General features: G+C 38.8%; 6 protein-coding genes across 6 annotated transcripts; 5 read left to right on the top strand and 1 right to left on the bottom strand.

Moving 5' to 3' along the window:
- Positions 1 to 456: 456 nt before the first annotated feature.
- Positions 457 to 2,334, top strand: HO173_001486 (uncharacterized protein; the record flags this gene model as incomplete). Its single annotated transcript, XM_037303425.1, has 3 exons — positions 457 to 789; positions 840 to 2,176; positions 2,232 to 2,334. 3 exons carry the CDS (start codon positions 457 to 459, stop codon positions 2,332 to 2,334), a joined length of 1,773 nt encoding a protein of 590 aa, XP_037170072.1.
- A 620-nt stretch (positions 2,335 to 2,954) lies between these two features.
- On the top strand, positions 2,955 to 4,033 carry HO173_001485 (uncharacterized protein; the record flags this gene model as incomplete). Its single annotated transcript, XM_037303424.1, has 2 exons — positions 2,955 to 3,818; positions 3,881 to 4,033. 2 exons carry the CDS (start codon positions 2,955 to 2,957, stop codon positions 4,031 to 4,033), a joined length of 1,017 nt encoding a protein of 338 aa, XP_037170071.1.
- Positions 4,034 to 4,851: 818 nt separating this feature from the next.
- Positions 4,852 to 5,469, top strand: HO173_001484 (uncharacterized protein; the record flags this gene model as incomplete). Its single annotated transcript, XM_037303423.1, has 1 exon — positions 4,852 to 5,469. The coding sequence occupies one exon, from the start codon at positions 4,852 to 4,854 to the stop codon at positions 5,467 to 5,469; it is 618 nt and encodes a 205-aa protein (XP_037170070.1).
- Positions 5,470 to 15,551: 10,082 nt separating this feature from the next.
- On the top strand, positions 15,552 to 16,287 carry HO173_001483 (uncharacterized protein; the record flags this gene model as incomplete). The annotated part of the gene is made up of 2 exons (XM_037303422.1): positions 15,552 to 15,621; positions 15,674 to 16,287. 2 exons carry the CDS (start codon positions 15,552 to 15,554, stop codon positions 16,285 to 16,287), a joined length of 684 nt encoding a protein of 227 aa, XP_037170069.1.
- A 1,321-nt stretch (positions 16,288 to 17,608) lies between these two features.
- Positions 17,609 to 17,999, top strand: HO173_001482 (uncharacterized protein; the record flags this gene model as incomplete). The annotated part of the gene is made up of 2 exons (XM_037303421.1): positions 17,609 to 17,614; positions 17,724 to 17,999. 2 exons carry the CDS (start codon positions 17,609 to 17,611, stop codon positions 17,997 to 17,999), a joined length of 282 nt encoding a protein of 93 aa, XP_037170068.1.
- A 2,276-nt stretch (positions 18,000 to 20,275) lies between these two features.
- On the bottom strand, positions 20,276 to 21,826 carry HO173_001481 (uncharacterized protein; the record flags this gene model as incomplete). Its single annotated transcript, XM_037303420.1, has 5 exons — positions 20,276 to 20,336; positions 20,641 to 20,909; positions 20,985 to 21,217; positions 21,276 to 21,560; positions 21,610 to 21,826. 5 exons carry the CDS (start codon positions 21,824 to 21,826, stop codon positions 20,276 to 20,278), a joined length of 1,065 nt encoding a protein of 354 aa, XP_037170067.1.
- Between the last annotated feature and the right edge of the window lie 188 nt (positions 21,827 to 22,014).

Raw genomic sequence — 22,014 nt, 5'->3', positions numbered from 1 at the left:
AGCCTCCTACCTTTTTCTTCTTCCTATCATGCAAAAGCAATACCCAATTTGGTCCATATGCATGTCAAGCCAATCCACATGTACCTTACAGAAAACAGAGAAAGGAAGCGAGACCCAGCATCCTTTGCAGGCAACAATTTCCAGCACAGGGCACTATTTTACGCGAGGAAGATGCAATATGCCGACTTCGGTGACTTCGGTCGCCTATACAAAATGCCATCTGTGTCTCTTAACCCGGATCCGTTGATTTTGCATGTTTCCCTCCGCTTGGGAAAGCTTGAATATCCTGATTGTGATGATTCAGTGCATTGTACGATGGTCTCGGCCTGGTCGCACTCGACCGGGCAGCTCTTTCGAGAATCTTGTGATCTGACACGTCTCTAATATATATCTGCATGCGGCTGCGCGCAAATATGTTGTCCCTCTTTCCTCTCTATTCTCTTTCCATTAACCGCCATGTTTTCCTTGGGTCTCCTTTTGTTGGGCTGCAGCCAGCTTGCATTCGCAAAGGTCGTCAAGTACGACTGGAGCATTGATTGGGTCAACAGGAATCCCGATGGAGCTTTCCCCCGGCCTGTCATTGGGATCAATGGCGAGTGGCCATGCCCGCAGATAGACGTTGACCTCGGAGATCACCTCATCGTCACCATCTACAACAACCTTGGCAATGAGTCAACCGGCCTTCATTGGCATGGACTGAACCAGTATGGGCATGCGACCATGGACGGTTCTGCTGGAACAGCCCAATGTCCAGTGCCTCCGAACAGCAGCTTCACCTATTCCTTTCCAGTAGGCTGCACGCTGCTCTGATTAAGCATCACCGCTGACAATGTTCCCAGATAAATCAGACAGGCTCCTATTGGTACCACTCGCATACTCAAGGCCAATACCCAGACGGGCTGCGGGGGCCTCTCATTGTTCACGACCCGAATTTTCCCTACCATTTCGACGAAGAAATGACGATGACGTTCTCGGATTGGTACCATGAGGAGATGCCCACACTCCTGAACTACTACCAATCCACAGCCGATGTCAACAATAATTCCATCCAATCCGGGCAGGCGCCAATCCCAGTCGCGGGCCTCATCAATGACAGCCAGAACAATACCATCAAGGTGCTGCCAGGAAAGACATACCTGATTCACATGATCGACATGGCGAACTTCCCCGGTGTCGCCGTCTACTTTGATGGACATCCTTTTACCGCCGTTGGAGTTGATGGCACCACCGTCGAGAAATATTACCTGGGGTCCGAAATTCTGCGCCTCGCACCCGCCCAAAGATGGGACATACTAATCACGACTAAAAACGATACGAGCAAGAACTTTGTCATCTTCGCGACTCTCGATGTCAACATGTTGTTCCCACCTCACGGTATTCCGACGATCGAGGGCTGGAACGGTAATACGACAGCGTGGCTCGTCTACGATGAAGAGAAGCCTCTACCGCCCCAATTGACATTCTACGAATTCGAGTTCTTTGATGAGGTCAACAATCTCATACCCTATGACCGCATGCCTCTACTTGAACCCGTGGACCGGCGCATAGAGATGACTTTGAACAACGCGACCTTTGACGGCATCACTCGTTTCACCATCAACAACATCACCTACCTCCCCCAAAAGGTCCCATCTCTCTACACTGCCCTCAGCGTTGGCAACTACAGTACAGACCCGGTGGTCTACGGCGTCAACAGCAATCCCTTCGTACTGAAATACGGCGAGATCATCGAGATCGTGGTGAACAACCAGCATGAGAATCTCCATCCCATGCATCTCCACGGCCATCAATACCAAGTCCTGCAGCGTGGGTATCCCGACACCGGCGGCATATGGGACGGGGTCTACGACAAGAACGTCTCTGCCACCCCTGTCCGAAGAGATACTGTCATGTTGAACAAGAACTCGTCATCCGTGTGGCGTTTCCGGGCCGACAACCCCGGAGTCTGGCTCTTCCATTGCCACATCGAGTACCACATCACGTCCGGTCTCGTCGCTACCATTGTCGAAGCACCTGACTACCTCGGCAACCTCACAATTCCGAAAGATCACATTGCCGCTTGCAAGCACTACGGGATGTCTTACGAGGGTAACGCGGGAGCCAACACGAGAAATCCTCTCGATGTGTCTCTCCAGGTGACCGCAGCGAACGCTAGTGCATTTTCCCCCAACTATGGGTAAGACACTTCCAAACCCTTGATATAAACATTTCGCTGACAAGTTAATCCTAAGTGCAACCTTCCCACCACCCATCGGCGCCGGATCCTCAACATCCAAGAAGCGGAGTCTCCGGGGCCCGGCTATTAAAGACCGGTTGGTGAGATTGGGAAACTAGGATAAGGTATAGAAGTTCGGGAAGCTATCTTGGTGGATTTGATGCGTAAAGCGCGCTTCACCGAGACAATCGTCATGGCGTCGCGTCGAGGCTGCATCGCTGGATGCAGTTAGCTTGCCGTTGTCTGTCCATAATCTATAATATGTACAACACTAAAATTAGATTAAAAATTAATTCTATCTAACCGTTCTATACGTCCAATTTATTCCTCGCCAATTAAAGTGCATGACACGATTCAGAGCCATCCAAGGGGAGTTTTTTCCATTGCCTTCCTTTTCGCGGATCTCACTACTGCCATTAGTGCCAAGATCTGCGCGTCAGAGTGCCTCGGCACTAACGACCGTTGACCGAAAGTTGCGCTTGACCGAACGGCGAATCCACAAGTAAGTGTACAACGTCCTACGAGAGATAGTCGGTGTGCTGAGGTCAGCCGTCGCCTTTCCCCTGTCAACTGCACATTTCCGCTGGCACAACTTGACGATCGGAAACCGAGAAACGTGACAGTCGTGCATCTCCGCTCTACCATCAGCCAAAAGAATAGGTGCCATATAGACTTCCCTAACCTTCCATACGTCCAGCATCGTACCTGCGTAACCTTTACCCAACCCTCTCCCGCCCTGATGGTAAAGATCGCCGTCCTCGGCGCCGGCGGCGGAGTCGGGCAGCCGCTCTCGCTCCTCCTCCGCCTCTCACCGCTCGTCTCCACGCTCGCGCTCTATGACCGGCTCCGCGCGCCCGGCGTGGCCGTCGATCTCTCCCACATACCCACCGCGAGCCCACGATCAGTGTCCGGCTACACCGGCGCCTCCGACGGGCTGGCGCGAGCGCTCAAAGACGCCGACGTGGTGATTGTGGCGGCGGGGGGAGGCGTCACGGCGGAGGTGGCATCGCGGGACGCGTTGTTCCAGCGGAGTGCGGCCGTGGTGAGCGAGCTGGTGAGGGAGTGTGCGCGGGTGAGCCCTGGAGCGGTGATGCTGGTCGTTACGAATCCGGTCAACGCCATTGTGCCTTTTACCGCCGCGTTGCTGAAGGCGTACGGGGTGTTTGATGCGCGGAGGTTGTTTGGGGTGACTGCGCTTGATGTGGTGAGAGCGGAGACGTTTTTGGCGGAAGCGGAGGGAAAAGATGGTGGTGGTGGGTATGCGAAGATAGATGTTGTAGGAGGGCATTCGCCGCAGACAATCGTGCCGCTTATGAGCCAAGCGCAGCCTCCTGCGCGGGTGAAAGGGATAGCGTTGGAAGGAGTTGTGAATCGGGTTCGGCTTGGAGGGAGGGAGGTGTTATATGCCAAAGAATGGAACGGTGCTGCTACATTGTCTACCGCTTATGCCACCTTACGATTCACAGAGGCTGTATGCAAAGGTCTGCTAGGAAAAGGAGGCGAGGCGCAATGTGCCTATGTGCATCTTCCAGGTATTGAAGGTGGGGATGAGATAGCCGAGGCCGTCGGCGTAGATTATTTTGCTGTGCCGGTCGACTTTGCGGTGAAACCTTCCTCTCAAGATCCAATCTGTCGGAAGGCCAGCATACTGACTGTGACTGCCAGATGTATGGGGCGAGTCGAGTTGTTAATCCGCTGAGAACGATCAGTTCAGAGGAACAAGCTCTAATCCACATTGCGACTCCCGCCTTGCGACAGAACGTTCAAACAGGTTTGGACGCTGCTGAAGACTACCTATCTCGTGGGAGGTCCCAGTGAGAACCCGTACGTCAACCACATCTATGCTTGGATGTCGATTCGAGTTGACTGGCGAATAACGAAAGGACATCTTCTCTAAGATAATTGTAAAAAGAATACCAGCTGATAGAAGCGCGATGATCTCAACAATGGATCTCAAACTCTGCCAACGTTCTCACTTCCAACCTCAAATTTTGGGACGTCCTGCCACACGGCGGTCATGGTTAGTGCTGCCGGCTTCATGCAACGATAGAACGCCTCTGAGCTGCAACTAGCCCACAATCCTCCTCTGGCAGGGCACACGCATTCTTGCAATGTCCCATGATACGCAATCACACCACCGTCGCTGCAATTCCAAATGCCGCCAAAGGCCCAATAATGCTGGGGCTCACCACCATCAAAACGCTCTTCGCATGCACTTGGGACAATGAGCGCCGTTCATACCGGCCAGGTACTAAACGCTTCAGGCACATATACCCCTTTTGCCCGCCTCTTAGAGCCTCTACTAACGCCCCCAGGCCACCCCTCGACGAATCCGCTACTACTGGCAATCGAGGCCGCAGCCCAACAGCTACCTACTACTACTTATAAACGCGTTAAAAGACCCTCAAAAAGAGCCCGAACGGATTTATAGCCATCGTCCTCCCCTACATACTCCTCCCAAGCCAGCGATACTCGACCAGCCGCTTAGTCAACACTACCTACCCTATCAGCTCAGCAATCCACTTAGTTAGATCGTCAGCCAGTCACTCAGTTATCCACTCAGTCAGCCACTCAGCTAGCCACTCAGTCTAATACTCTACAAGAGGAGGAGTAAGAGGAGGAACTACAACAGGCAAATGCGGAGAACACTGGGAGAAACTAAGCGGCAACAAGGCCACCATCGTCAAGAACACGGCTCAGCTCTCCAAGATCCCACATTATATCAGTCATCCACTCAGTCAGCCACTCAGCTAGCCACTCAGTCTGATACTCTCCCTACAAGAGGAGGAGCAAGAGGAGGAACTACAACAGGCAAATGCGGAGAACACTGCGGAGAAACCAAGCGGCAACAAGGCCACCATCGTCAAGAACACGGCTCAGCTCTCCAAGATCCCACGTCATATCAGTCATCCACTCAGTCAGCCACTCAGCTAGCCACTCAGTCTGATACTCTACAAGAGGAGGAGCAAGAGGAGGAACTACAACAGGCAAATGCGGAGAACACTGCGGAGAAACCAAGCGGCAACAAGGCCACCATCGTCAAGACAGCTCTCCAAGGTCCCACGTCATATGCTCTCCACGGTTCCACATCAAATCATCACTCGGAACGATGCATATTTGGACGAATTGAAACCGCCCGATGTCTACAGCTATTTCATTATTCGAAAAATTTCACTGCGGCAGGAGATATTGTGGGATTCACACCACTAATTGGCACGTTGTCTCCATTTCTTTCCGGTATTTCGATAAAATAATAGCTAATATTAATATAGCGTAATCTCTTATAATTTATAAGATTCTTTATTAGATTAATAGCTCTCTTATTATTATATTATATTATAAATAATCTATTTAACTATTATTCTAGCTATAATATAATATAGCGTATTTATATTATATCTTAAGTAGTATTAGAAGTAGCTATATATTCGATCTTATATATAAATTATATTATAGTCTTCTACTTAGTAAACCTTTAATTAATTAATTTACTATTTAATATTATAATTATTTTAACTATTAATTATATTATAGATATCTTATCGACTTAATTAACGTCTAAGTATTTGAATAATTATAATATTATAATTTTTATAATTTCGAAAACTACTTCTTATATTCTAGTTTTAATTAGATATCGTAATATCCTCTTATATACTTATTAATATTTATAATTTAAATTAAAAGAGAATACTATTAGTTTATTAATAGTAAACGCTATATTTAATTATATCTAAGTAGTTAAATAATTAATTTTCTCTAAATTAGTTTTAAATATAATAATATTCGCTAAATCGATTATATATATATTAGATATAGAAATAAGATAGTTATTTATATTTAATTTCATTAAGATAGACGATATACGATACTCTCTTATATTATAAGTTTTAAGAATCTTATTAATAAATATAGATTAACTTATTTTAAATATTCTTATTAAGCGATTTCTTTCGATCTTTATACTTAGATAATATATATATAGATCGAGATTTACGATATTAAATTATTTATATAAAAGTCTCTTAGCTTAATTAATTAATAGTCGATTATCGACGATTTTAATATTATCGATATAGATAATTAGAAAGATAATTTCTTAATTTAATTTATAGAGAAATAGATATAAGTCGAATTATAAATATATATTTCTAATTTTAAATAAATACTCTATTAGCGTCTTATATTACTTATAATTAAATTATTTTAATTTATATAATAATTTAAATAATAAATAAACTTAATCTTAATCTAATTCGATAAAGTCTTCTAGCTATTTTATATAAATTTTATACTTAAATTCTATATATAGAAATACTATTATAATGTTAACTAAATCTACTTTCTAATTATAGTATATAATTAAAGTTAGAAGAATCTTTTATATAATTAGCTTAATAATATCTAAAAAGGTTTTATTATAGTCGATATCTTCTTATTAAAGAAAGCTCTTAATAATATATCTACTCTTATAACGTAGAATTTCATTATCTATCTCTAACTTCTTCTTATAAATCTATCTTTTCTTAAAAATAGTATAATATATTAATTTTAATACTAGCTTTTATATCTTTATTTTTTATAATAAGTTCTATTACTTCTATATAGCGATTATTTATTAAAATACTTTAGACTTATTAATTACTTTATTATAAATATAAGATTTAATATTAAATATAAGTAATATAACTCGTATTAACTTAATAAATCTCTTCTTTATAATATCGAAGTTAGTTTATTTATCGTCTTAAATAATATAATAATTCTTTAATATATTCTTTATTCGCTATAAATATCTTAATAAATTAGATATAAGAAAATTTAATATATTAGAAATAATATTCTTCTAATTACTTAATTTAAATAAATTCGAAATATAGTTAATCTCGAAATTTTCTAAATCTATAGACGAATTTTAGACTATAGTCTTAAAGTCTTCTTTAGATATATTTATTATTATTTTACTATTTATAACTAATAAGAAAGAAGCTTTTAGAAATAATAAAATTCTTTTAGCGACGATAATAGTATTTATAACGTTTTTATCCTCTAATATCTTATTTAGCTCGTTTTTAATATTATTAAAAAGCGAGATAAAAGTTTAAAGAGATTTTTATAAGATATTATATCGTTATACTAGACGAGATTTAGTTTAATTTTATAATCGATATTAATTAGATTTCTCGTAGTTAAGTAAGATATATTTAAACTCTTATTTAATTTTTTTCTTTTATTTATATTTATAATTATAGACGTAAATTATTATTTTAATTAATCTTAAATAAGCTATATTTAGCTTCTTTTTAATAAGGGCCTAATATAATATTATAATTATCTTTCTTAATAGAATTATTAATAAGTAGTTTATATTTAGAATAGCTATTTTAATAGTCTTAGTCTATAAGCTTAATAATAAATCTATAACTATTAATTAAGTATATATCTTCTAAATAAGAATATTATTAATATGCTTATTAATACTATTTTATTTAAATAAATTAAATATAGTTACTTCTTATCGTATATTTTAAAAAGCTAACTAATCTCGAGTTTTTTTATTATTATACTTACTATAGTTATTAAAATAATACTATTTAAAAATAGTATAAAACTACGTTTTAATTATAGTAATAAAGTTTTATAATAATTAAAATATCTAATTCTTAATTTTTAAGAAGTCTACTTATTAAAATTAAGTCTTTTAATTAACTTTTATAGAGTAATAGTAGTAATCTCCTTTAAAGCGAGATAATATTAATCTATTATTAAAGAGGTTTATATAAATACTATTAGAAGTATTTTCTATCTTAATTATTAATTTATAGTCTAAAGTCTTCTATTCTTCGTAGGTATATAGCTTATAAAATTATCTTTTAGTATTATTAATAATTTTTATTTCTTTTATTATAGCTAATAGTTTAGTAATATTATCGAAGTTTAGATAGTTTAATACTTAATATTATTTAACGACTATTATTTTATAATAGTTAATCTTCTTAATAATCGCGACTATAGCGATCTCTTTAATAATTATAACTTTTAATAATATAAGTCTTAGCTTATAAAGTATATCTATTAATTCTCTCTTAAGAATAATATTATTATTATCGTTATAAACTCTTAGATAATCTCTTTTTTTAATATAGATAAAGCTATTACGTTAGAATATATCTAAAGAAAGTAGATTTATAAATAGACCTTCGATATAGTAGACGTTTATAAGTATAAGTATATATTCTTTATTCTCGCCGTCGTTATTCTCGATAAGAGTCTTTAATAAAATATTATCTACGATAGTAGTCTTTAATATTCTTTTATTAGTAGTCTCGACTAAGATAAAATTTTCGAGAAATATTAGTTTCTTAATAAAATAGGCTTCGGAATATATTATATAAAATAAGATTATATTATTAAAATATTAGCTATTATTATATAATATCGTAATAGTCTTTATATAGATCGCTTTTACTATTTTTAGTTTTTTAGTAAATTCGATAAAGGTAAGCTTACTAATCTTCTTCTTCTTCTTAAATTTCTTAATATAATTTTTATTCTTTTTAATTTACTTAGCGAAGGCCTAATCGAGATTAGATAGTTAATAAGTTCTATTATAGCGAAAGCTATAGTCGTTATACTTAGATCTAGAAATAATTTTATTATTATTATTATTATTATAATTCTTATCGCCGTTTCTCTTATTCTTATTATTTATAAATATAGTTTTACTATTAGAGTTATTAGTACTAGTTAGTTTTTAATAATATTTTCTATTAAGAAGTTATTCGATAATATAATCGAAATTCAATTTTAATAGTCTTTCTTTAGCGTCTTTATCTTAATTATTTAAAACGATTTTCACGATTAAATTTTAAGATAAGAAAAGTCTATAAAGAAAGAATATTATAATCTTTTAGATATATTAATAATCTAACTTAGCGAGTTTTATTTTAATTTTTTTAATTATCTTAATATACTTAGTAACTTCTTTATAGTCTACTAAGCTTATATAACTAATAATTCTCTATAGTACTTTATAAGAGATATATTTTTTAGATTTATATATATCTTCGAGTACTTTAATTATATTATAGATATTTTAAATATTTATAATATAGATATAACTATCTAATTTAAGAGATATATAAATATTATCTTTAATTTATAAGTTAGCGAACTTCTATTTATTATATTCTTTATTCTCTTATAACTAGATTAATATTTTAGCGAGAATTAAATATATTTCAGCTATTTAATAGTAATTATATATTATTTAATATTAACGATTCTAATTAAATACTCTCTTAAATATAAGAATATTAACTATTAATAAGAATATAGCGAATTTAAAGATCTTCTTAGATCGTAACTTTTTAGACTTTATCTTTATCTTATTAATTCGTTAATTATATAATTACTATTAACTTCCTCTAATATTAGTATAGATATAATAGACTATTAGTATTTACTATCTTTTTATTCTAATTCACTATTATAGCTAAAAGAATATATATTTTTATATTTTTAAAATAATTAAAATAATTAGAATATTAATATATTATTAATATTAATTAAAAGCTTATAATCTCTTAGTATAGTATAGTAGTAGTAATAATAGAAAGTATATAGATTTAGTAATAGGGCTATTAGTTATTATATAGTTATTTCTTTTATAAAAAAGTAATTATATCGTAGCGTTTAATTAATTATTAACTTTTTTATAAAATAATAATTAACGTTAATATAACGTATTCGTTTATAATTTACGAGATTTTTTACTAGATTAATTACTTTTTTATTATTATATTCGATTATTATAAGATCGCGATTTATTATTTTAATTTTAATAAAATATAACGTATTTAAATAAGTTTTTATATAATCTCTAATATAATTATATATTTAATTTTATACGTAAATTTAATTATTATTATTTTATTTAACTAATTTTTAATTAATTAAGTTATCGTTTAATATTATTAATATATTTATTATTAACTTTTTTATTAATAGATTATCGATTTAATTAATATTAGAATAATTAAATAATTATAATATTATCTATACTTCTTTAAACGTAATTTTACGAATCTTAATCTTAATTAAATCTTTTAAATCTTTTTTATATATTTATTAATGAAAAAAATTTAAATTAAATATAAAAATAGTTAATTTATATATAATAAAGATTATATTTAAGCGTATTTAAGTAAATAAATAAATAATCTCTCTTAATTTACTTTTATATATTATAACGTTATTTAAATTAATCTTATAATTCGACTATATAGAAATTAATATATTATTTATATTTAATTTTATAGAAATAAACGATATATAATACTTTCTTATATTATAAATTTCGAGAATTTTATTAATAAAAATTAATTAACTTATTTTAAATATTCTTATCTTACGATTTCTCTCGATTTTTATACTTAAGTAATATATATATAAATCGAGATTTACTATTTTAAATCGTTTTTTTAAGAATTTTTTATTTTAATTTATTAATAAACGATTCTTAATAATCTTAATATCGTTTATATATATAATTAAAAATATAATTTCGCTATTAAATTTATAAAAAAATAAATAAAAATCGAATTAAGATTATTAAAAATTTATTTAAAATAAGAATTTTATTAATATCTTATATTATTTACGATTAATTTATTTAAGATCGTATAAAACTCGAAATAAAAAATATATTTTATTTAATTCTTTAAATTTTTCGAATTATTTTATATAAATTTTATATTTAAATTTAAAAAAAAAAAATATATAATAACGTTAATAAAATTCGTTTCTTAATTATAATAAACGATTAAAGTTAAAAAAAAATTATAATTATAAATTTAATAATCTCTAAAAAGATTTCATCGTAATCGGTTTTTTCTCGTTAAAGAATTTTTTAATAAGATATCTTATCTTATAGCGTAAAATCTCGTTTATAATTTTTTTTTTAAAGATTTATCTTTATTCTTTCTTTAAAAATAAAACGATAAACTAACTTAATAATTAATTTTTACGTCTTTATCTTTTTTAAGAATCTTATTATTTCTATATAATGAGCGATATAATACGAAATTTTAGAATAATTTATCGCTTTCTTATAAAAACGAGATTTAATATTAGATAACGAGAGATTATTTTTATTATTTTCGTAAATTCTCGTTTTAAAATATCGAAGTTAGCGTATTTCTTATTCTTAATAATACGATAATCTTTTAATATATAAATACGTCTTAATTTTTTTAATAAGATAAACGTATTATTCACGATCTCATTTAACTTATTATTATTATTAATTTAAAAAAAATTAAATTTATAAATTTATTTTAATCTATAAAATTAAATAAATCTTTAATTAATAAATTATTATTATTACGAGATATTTAAAATATTTTCATATCGTTATTATTTAATAAAAATATTATTATTCTTTTAAATAAAATAACGATATAACTAATTTTCTTATTCTTAGATATTTTATTTAAGATATCGTTAGAGTTATTAAAAAATTAAAATAATATTTATATATTTTTTTTTATAAAATATCTCGTCGACGTATTAATTAAGATTTTTTTTAATTTTATAATCGATATTAATTAAATCTCTTATAATTAAAAAAATATATTTAAAGTCTTATAAAAAAATTATTCTTATATTTATAATCGTAGACGTATATTATAATTTTAAAAAATATTAAATAAGTTATATTAGAGTTTTTCTTAATTAATAATTAATATAAAATTATTTTTATCGATTTTAATAAAGTTATAAATAAATAAATTATATTTAAAATAATCGTTTTAATAATCTCAACTTAGAGACTTAATAAGAAATTTATAATAATTAATTATATACGTATCTTTTAAATAAAAATCTTATTAATTCGTTTATCGATATTATTCTATTTCGAGAAGTTAAATATAATTAATTCTTATTATATATCTTATAAAGCAAATTATAAACGTATTACGTTATTATTATATTTATAATTATTATTAAAATAAATATATTTTAAGGTAATATAAAATTAAATATAAATTATAATTACGAAATTTTATAAAGATTATAGAGTCTTATTCTTAATTTTAAAAAAATTAACTTATTTAAATCTCGTTTTTTAATTAATTTTAATAAAATAATAATAATATTTTCTAATAAATCGTAATAAAATAAATTAGTTATTAAAGAAATTAATATAAATAAAATTAAAAATTTTTTATCTTAATTATCTTTTTTATAATTAAAAATCTTTTTATTTTTTGTAGATATATGCGACTTATAAAATAATCTCTTTATAAAATTTACGATTTTTATTTTTTATATTATAATAAATAATTTAATTACGTTCTTAAAACTAAGATAATTTAAAAATTTATATTATTTTATAACGATAATTTTACGATAATTAATTTATTTAATAATTACATTTTAATAATCTCTTCGTATATTAAAACTTTAAATAACGTTACTTTAAATTTATAAAATATATTATTTATTTCATTTTTTAAAATAATATCGTTATCGTTATTATATATTTTTAAATAATCTCTTTTATTAATATAGATAAAATCGTTCGTTTAAAATATATTTAATAAAAATAAATTATTAACGTAATAAAGATTTAGAAAAATTAAACTATATATACGTTATTCTCATCATCGTTAGTTCTTAATAAAGTTTTTTAATAAAGTTTTTCTTATAATCGTAATTTTTAAAATTATCTTATTAACGATTTTAATCGATATAAGATTTTTCTAATAATATTAATTTTTTAAGAAAGTAAATCTTTAAATAAATTATATAAAATAAGACTATATTATCGAAATATTAGTTATTATTATATAATATGAATACTTCGTATAAATAGCTTTACTATTTTTAATTTTTCGATAAATCTAATAAAGGTGTCAGGACCAGCATAGGTGCGATACCAGTATGGGTGAGGTAGATCAAGGATAATAAGGCTACCGAACTATGTATGTAGGAAGGAGGCATGATATAGTAGGGGATGCCTCCTGCCAAGGCACTAGGCCATAGGGCTGAGTGGTGTGTCAAGGGTACGCTCGTAACACTACCCCCTCTTAATAGCCATGGCCCCCATGGCTGGTAGACCGGAGATGCACGCCCATTGCTTGCCCTGTGTCTCCAAACATCCATAGTCCGTGTAGGCCTCGACCGGAGACGATTTGCCGAGGTGTGGTGGTAGCAGTCGAACATCGGATGGTTTCAATTCGTTCAAAAACACCATGTCCGAGGTTTTGCCGGATCGCATGCTGGTCTTGACTGTGCCATGCCCACATTGTCCTTCAGAGATCCTGGAGATATTGGCCATATCTTGCCTGCGTGCCAGCAAGATTCTCCGAGTTCTTCTCCTTGTCCAGTCTTCTTGCCATAATCCTTCTTACCATAGTCCTTCTACTATAAGAATTGAAGAAAATCCAACGCATGCATTCACCCCAACACCTTTTGGCAGCCTGGCCTGGGAGCTTCACTGTAGATTTGCCCTGTGTCTCCCATGCTCTTGCCATCAAAAATCCATCCTCCGTTCCATTCCATCTCCTTTGCCTTGACTCATAGCCATCTTGCTCCGTAGTGCTATCTATTGCATCCATCCGCCTTGTAAGCCTACCGCTTCGACTGCCGGTCCCACGCCCTGGTGCACTGGGTTGTCGCTCACTTAGGCAGATGACCTTGCAGAACTACATCTCCAACCTTGCGGCGTCGCACATGGTGGGGCGCCAAGGCTGAGATGCTAGGACTGGGACCTCGTTCATTTCCGGTCCACGATTCCAACGCTACTTCCTAGCGATTTACGATGATGGTGGCCTTTGAATTCCCGTGGTTCACCACAGAAGACGCGGTAGCGATCTCGTTCCTACCAAAGACTCTAGCCGCAGGACCTCGAACTTGCATCCGATTGCTCGTATCAGAAAGAAAAAGATCTGTCATACACTACATGCACCAATACTTTCTGCCAGTTGTTTGTGTTTCCATGGTCTCGTTTCCGTGTTCGAAAAATAAGAACTCAGAAAGATCCCGCACTTGTTTCTGTGATGGGGTGGTTCCAAAACCGAGGCGGCGTCCCGCCCACACCACTCCCGCCATTTTCTCTCTGCCGCGCCAATGATGGTACTCGATGTGCCTGCTGTTTGTATAGGTTTCGATTGGTGCACACATCTGCAAATAATCATACCGGGGGCCACGCCACAGTGTCTCATAGCCCTAAAAGTCTTGCAGTGAGCAGACACTTAGATTTCTCGATCGACCGACTTTTTTCAGGGCTTCTAGAATCTCCTTTCACAAAAACAATCTTGTTCCTAGAAAATTGTCGACATAGCCAGGGCAAACACAATGTTTTCAAGTCTTTCTATCCTAGAGTCGCGAGCAATACCAATCCACTACACTCAACATTTCTCACTCACGCCCAGCGGCGACTGGGATGGCAACGATGGCGCCTGGTCTACCTTTTATGATTCGGGTTGGCACTCCTGCCCAACCCTTCCGTGTCTTGCCTTTGACTAGCGGAACAGAGGCATGGATTCCGATACCAGACAATTGCAACGCTGGTATCAGTTGGCGTGGTAATGCCCGGGGGGTAGGACCCTTTAACGGTGCCGAAGCATATCCCTTCTCTGGCACGCCAAACGATAGAACGGTCTCGACAATAGATGCAGGAGCTACTTGCACGGCCACCAAGTCTCCGATGTGTGTTGATTGCCTCAGTATCAATTGTGAATGTACCAATGGCCCTTGCACTGGCCGGTGAGTATAGATTCTCCCCAGTACTTTCTTTGTTTGGCCATCATGTCCGATTCATGAGCCATGTCTCACAACGGCAATCCTTCGAGACTTCGGCCAAGCCTCAAAACTTTAGATTTGAGACAAAGTGCTGATTCCAGGACGTCGTAGTCTGCTTTTGTGGAGATCCTCCAGGTGCTTGCAACTCGCAATCATGCAACGGACTGAACAGTATCTGCACGGGTACATATATCGGTTGTCCATGCTCTGGAGTCGACTTCAACGCTCCTTCGAACGTGACTTGAGTGATGGCAACGGGAACGCACTGGCAGCATCAGGATTCCAGGCTAATCGATCCTCTACTTGGACCACTGTTGGTGACTATCAGCTCATGGCCGAGTCTTAGCTCGGTATTGCGAGCAATGGGCAGTACGGACTCGACACGGTAGGCTTAGGTGTTGAATCTGCGACCGGATTGACATCAAACCAGAACGTTGTAGCTGGTGTTTTGACTGAACCATTATATCTTGGTCAAGTCGGGTTGAGACCCTCCAATACGACGATCGTGGATGGCACCGCATCCTTCATGGCGCAATTAAAGAACGAGAAATTGATTCCGAGTGTCTCGTATGGCTATACCGCTGTCGAATTATACCGTGAGTCTCGTTCCTTCCGCGTCAAATCCATCAAGCCAATGCTCCCTTCCAGACCAGCAGCCGGTACTGGGAAGCCTTACGCTTGGAGTTTACGACTCCTCGTGCTTCGTTTCAACCTCTATCAGGGTTGTCCAGATGTTGCTTGACGCTGACAGTGATGTTAATCGAGCAGGAGATACATGTGGTACCGCATTGTATGTGGCTTGTGGATGTGGAGGGGAGGAGATGATGGAAGCGCTACTTGCCTACGGTGCCGACCCAAACATCCAGCAGTGCGGCACACGCTATCTTGCGTTGCAAGGAGTACTTGAAGTCGGAAATGAAGGACCTGTCCGTCTCTTACTAGAGAGTAGAGCGCAGACAGATCTTTACGGTGGTTACTTCCACAATGCTTTGCAGGCAGCCTGCGTTACTGGAGATGGGTCAATAACGCGAATCCTCCTCTCGCATGGCGCAGATGTCAACCTAAGCGGCTGGAACCTTGGCTCGCCTCTCATCACCGCATGCGCGGAAGGACGGCTTGGGAATGCCAAAATGCTGGTCGGAGCAGGCGCAGATGTGACGAAATTGGTTGGCCACTCCGCTCTGCTCACGACAATACTCAGCCAGGCATCACAGCTAGAAGTGTTCGACAATCTAATCGGTCTGGGCGTTGATCCATTATAAAGAGATCGACGTGGATGCAACGGTCTCCACTATGCTGCTCGCGCAAACAAAAGCGATTTCATCGAGAGGATGTTACGGTATGGAATCAACGTCGATGGAGCCGATCTTAATGGTTGGTCGCCTCTCCACCGGGCCGTAGCTGCTAGCACGGAGGATTCAACGGAGATCGTCAGTTTGTTGCTACAAAAATGGATGCGATAAGAGCATGAGAGACGAACAGGGCAGAACAGCACTCCATCTTGCAATATTGTTCAAGAGGACGGGAGAAACCGCTATCCTGGAAGGTACGGCGCAGGCCGACAATAATTCGTCCGAGAACGAAGGATCCCAGCTGCGGTCTATGCAACGTTATTTTCGCGATGGCTGTGAAGTTGTAAGCAAACCTCAAACAGTGCTCTTGACCACACTGAAAGGTGTTAAGGAACGTCTTAACTGCAAGTCGGAGACTCGGTATCGTTGCGCCGTTTGCATCGACTTTGACTTCTGCTTTCGATGCATTCTGGACAAGGACATCATACACTTCAAAGAGCATGCGTTTTCCCCAAGACCCGCATGAGGAATGCCCTTGTGGCGATAGGGTTCAGGCTCCATCACAACCAAGACAGCTGTTGAATTTCAGACTTGTTGATGTCATCTGAATGCTATGAGATCTTCTTAGTAGACCATGGCAGGATGCTAAACGAGGTGTTGAGGATGAGATCTATCAAATTCGGCTCTCAGTCCTCACTCATCACGGTCTTACCTGAATGCCTGTTCGATAAGTGGTGTTGCCCAGAATCCCCAATCTCCCCAGATTCAAGATTCTTTAATCACACCCACTTCAGACGGACTGGTCATGTGCCCGAGAGCGGTAGGAAGGAGAGCGCGCGATATGCCATCATTGTATAAGCACGAAGAACTTTTGTTGAGTCTTTCTGGCTATTTGCAACACCAACGCTGACATAAACTATCACTGACGACCGTCATTCTCCCGAGACGGGCTGATAAGGTTCATGCTTCGATCAAATGAATGTATGAATTGACAGCTAAGCTTTCAAAGGAGTATGGAAAACCTCAACACGCCGTATGACCGGATCGTTGCAACTATTCCATAGAACATGTATCTCATTTCCCTCATGTATCCATCATACACAGCGATATTCCGAGTTCACGCACTCGTCTTCCTACGCGTGGACATCTGCTCCTCGGCGAATGCGTTTTCAGTGTCTGAAGCCCTCCGGCTCATAAGTATCGGCACCAATCCTCAAAGCCATGGCCAGAGGAGGAAAAGGAGCCGCGTCGTCGATACGGTCAGAGGCTTCAAACAGGACTAGATCTTGAGATGACAGTATCTTTACGCCTTTAGGCGGGCCTCCGTAGTGAGCTGATAGAGTGTTAAATGTTTGCATTAGTTACATCATGAGATGGCGTATGTGCCCTGATGGAGTTCTTTACAGATTTCCCGGCAGACATGGTATCACCTCCGCAATCCTGAACGAACTCAGTGCAATTGCCTAAAACCGCCGCTCTCCGCAAAGATTCGCCAAGGATCCGATGTCAGCGCTCGAAATACGCTCAAAGCAACCCTTTTACATATCGTCCTATCTTATCCACACGTTCCGGGCCTATCCCAGGCCGAAGAAGCCAATCACATGATTGTGGTCGAAGGTGGTACAGAGCGTACTGGCAAGGCTGAGACAAAATACTTTGGAGGAAACAGAGGTGCAGCATAACCACGTGAAGTAAGCTCCAAACCTCTTCGTCTGATACGAAAGGCTAAATGCCTCTACAACCGAAGGCGACTTGAAACCCTTTCAAACTGCCATGCTCACAACATTTCGATCATCAGCTCATGGCTATTAAGCATAGAACATTTGCTCAACGTTCTCGAGTTGTGGCCGAAGCATTGCGTGATCGCATTTCGGAGACGTAGCTCAAGAAACACGGCCGGATCGTCCAGACCTCCTCCGTGATGACAGGCTCCTTCTCAGTAGTGCAAGATTTGGCGCATCTTGAAAGATTTGTAGGGATTTGGTGACATCCTGGACGCTCCGCACAAGCTGTATGGCCAATGAGACGACGGCAGTGGCCCCAGAGGCACCCGAGAGAGCGACCAAAATGCGCCGCAATGGGACTTTCGAACCTTGATCAAGTGATGAACGGGGCCTTCGCCGGCGGTGCGGCTTCCTCGAGATCAAACTCTCGACACGTAAATGTAGATCGAACTTGTAGGAGATGAACGGCCGACCGGATTCCGCAATGGTAGGAAGCCCATTCGAACTCAAAGCTCCCTTCCTGCGAGTCTTACCCGCGCAGGTGCGGCTCCGAACCCCCTGCATGTTCTCAGCCGGTCAGCCCCCGTTCCCCACCAGCATCCCTCGAGCAATCGGGTAGTAGGGGGCCCCCTGAGTCTTAAGGTGCCACTCGGAGAGTCTGGCAAAAGACAGAAATAAGCCCCAAAAGATGACGGGAATTACGTTGTATATGTAGGATGATTGGATTACATTGCTCAGGAACAAAGTACTTGGTAGGTGTAAGCTGGCCATGTGCTGACGCGTATCCGAAACGCAGGGACGGGACGGTACCCCACCAATCGCCACGGGTGCAAACCGCGGCCTTGCGAAGTTCAAGCAGACTTAAGAGACAGGTGTTGCATGTTATTTGTGGATCTATCTCACCCATGGATGAAACGACTATCCACGGGGATTATGCCTAACCCATGGTACCGTTGCACCCATCTGACGGGCAATTGGCCAGATGAGTTGTCCGTGGACAAACATAAACCATCAACGACGTGCAACGCAGGCGCAGGCCTGCGAATGCCGCTTCACGGACAGCGGACCAGTGTACGTGCACTGAGCGCTTCCGAGGCGATAGGACGTAAGCTTCCGGAGCCATGGGATCCTCACGAGTGTCCATTTCCCCTACAAGGGTCTCAGAAGCTTCAAATTTACACCTGAAACCTTGAGGTTTGCGTGCGAAACAATCCCCTCCCCCCTCCGACTCCCCCCACCCCCTTCAAGCTCGGTCTACCTAGTCCGGTGGCTACAGTCCGACTCGCCAAAAAAGCATGTGACGGATGAAACCGATAGCCGCCGCCGCCGGATTCCCGTCAGCCTCATTCGCAGCAACGCGAGCCACCGGATCGAACCACGCATCCGTTGCGGGAAGTAAGCTCGCGATCCGTGCGCAGCAACACGAGCCCATCGGAGCCACCCACGCACCTGACCTCGCGACTAAGCTCGGAACGATTCCGTACAGCGAAGCAAATCCCAGGACCGTACCGGTAGCCAAATTCCCTTTCGAAGAACCTTTGCGCAGCCAACAACAGGCTACGGATCCGGCATCGACAACACATGGGCGTGAAAACGAGTCTTTGCCTCCGCGAAGGGGTGCATGAGACCGCCACGATCGTAGCGGCAAAGGGTCACAAGATAGGAAACACGGCCGCGCTTGACCGTAATGTCGGACCGAACGGCGTACTGCGGCGCGGCGCTGGTGTGAAAAGGGGGCGGAGGTGTGGGTCCCTGCCGTGACCATGGGCGGTAGGCCGTACGCGCGGCGTGTCATTCACGGAGGCTATTTTCGTACAGCGGGCGCCAGTACGCTAGGGAGAGGCCCGTCAGTGGGCAGTGTGTAGACAGTAGTTAGCAGAGGAAAAGGCTTTGGCATGACATCTTCGGGACATCCAGGCGGGAATGGCTCATGAAGTTGGGGTTTCGTAATCCATAGATCATAATTCTTAAAGTATGTAAATCGTATATGCCGATAGACCCACTTCAAGTAATGGCTTTTGAAAGCCGTCACTGCTAGACCCATTGGGCCCAGACTTCTGCCAAAGAGTATCAAACAATAGTGGCCCGAAATAATTTCATTCCCGAGCCTCCCTCTTCTTTTGGCTTCAATGCACGTAGTGTCTGTCCACTACGCGATTCAGCCAACCAGATTGAGAATTATGTTTGGAATGATGCCTTCTTTTAAGCGGGGTTTGGACGTTTCGAGCAAGGTCTCAGCTCGTCAAAGTACTTGAGTTGAAATTCCCGAGGAAAACCACGAGGACAGCAGCATAGCTATGGTGCACTTGTCAGGACTCGACTTTTCGACGTGGATGAGTGTGAAAAAGGACTAGAGAAGATACAAAGACAACCAAATATTTCTTCTGTTGCTGTAGTACCTGAATACAATGAATATGACGCGGGAGTTGAGAACCCGTTAAATTATTTATGGATTATGGGTTGGAGGCAAGTGGGGGTTGGCGAAAGAAACGCATCCCCCACGAAGGACTTGGCATAAAATCAGGCTTTTACATGCCATCTATCGCATTTGTTGAAAGTGCAAGTAGAAACGACGATGAGTCTAAAGGGGTCAACTCACGTCGCAGTAGCAGCTAACATCTCGTGCCTCTTCGCCTTTGTGCACACACTGAGCGCCGCAGCAAAGAGCAGTGTGAACACCATTATAAGACAGATCTTTAATGCACTCTGTCCGTTGACAAAGTACAAAACCGCGGATGGTCCCACTAGTAAACCGACAGTGGTCAGGACAAGAACAAGGCGTACTACTATATCGATGCGGCGTCTACTGTATAGGTGAAGATGATCATCGTCGGTTTTTTTGGTCTGCTCTTCGGATGTGAAGAACTTCTAGAGACTGAGTGTCAGAGTGCTTATTACAATGCGATGCCAGTTGCGGGATGACTGGATAGGGATAAATCGTACCTTCATCAATTTGACGGGAAGACACCAACTGAGGCCGTCCTCGACCATACCATCGAGCCAGCCGCATTCTTGACCATCGGAGAGAGCTACAAAATCATCCTTGTGCTGAATAAATGTCGACTCCTCTGGCGAGAGAGGCTTATGATCTTCGATCCAGTCGATGAACGTTTTGGCATTTCGTGACGTTGGGGCTCTGAGAGACAGGTATGTCTTGATTCTGCTCACGAGCCCATCTGAAGACGACTGTGAGCTCATCTAAGTTCAACTCATCCTCAATGAGATTATGCTGACCATATTCCTTGAGCTTGTCGTCAATCTTTTGAATTAATACTTTGCGTGAATAAATGGGGTCGTTATCAGTTTCTTCATCGCGTTTTCTCGACGTCAGCGCAAATCCTCTATTTTTTTCATCATCGGCGTCTAGTTTGATGAGATCCCTTTCCAGAACGGAGAGTTCGTCTTGACGGTATAAGAGTACCCTGCTTCGGAGGAAACCGTACTTTCTAGCTATCAGGAAATTTTCATCGCTGTTGACGAACGCAGCGAGTTGGGGGTAGCCGCAGGGATGATCGTCGACTATTAGATTTTTAGAAGCTGGTCAAGTATGTATGGTTGAGATCCTCACTCCGCTGAACGAGTTTGGGCCGTCCATCTTCCGCTCGGTGCTTTGACGGTATATTTGGGGAATCCTTCTCATTCAACTCTTCAACGACTTCTTCTTCATCTTTTTCTTCATCAACGCTGCCCTTTTCGCAGTCGATAAAATCATTTGTGCCGGTGGGAGAGGTAGGAGTCGTTGGTGCTGTTGAAGGTGGGGTCCCGGGACCGGAGGCATTGGGCATGGTGGAGCCGCGGTGTCATGAGGTCGCTTTTGAGAATGGTGCAGCAATAAGGATAGCGCAAGCTTGTCAGACAAAAATGAGCATCATTAGGTCGGCTCTTATCATCTTCATAGCAAAGGATGCTACCCTACAATCTGCCTTGTGGTGGCCCTTATGGGGTGTGTGAGATGTCTAAGCCCCCTTCGCCC

Source organism: Letharia columbiana (genome assembly GCF_014066305.1).
Source record: "Letharia columbiana isolate WasteWater2 chromosome Unknown Sc0000002_s0, whole genome shotgun sequence".
Classification (NCBI taxonomy): domain Eukaryota; kingdom Fungi; phylum Ascomycota; class Lecanoromycetes; order Lecanorales; family Parmeliaceae; genus Letharia; species Letharia columbiana.
This window is presented reverse-complemented; position numbering and strand designations above follow the sequence as displayed.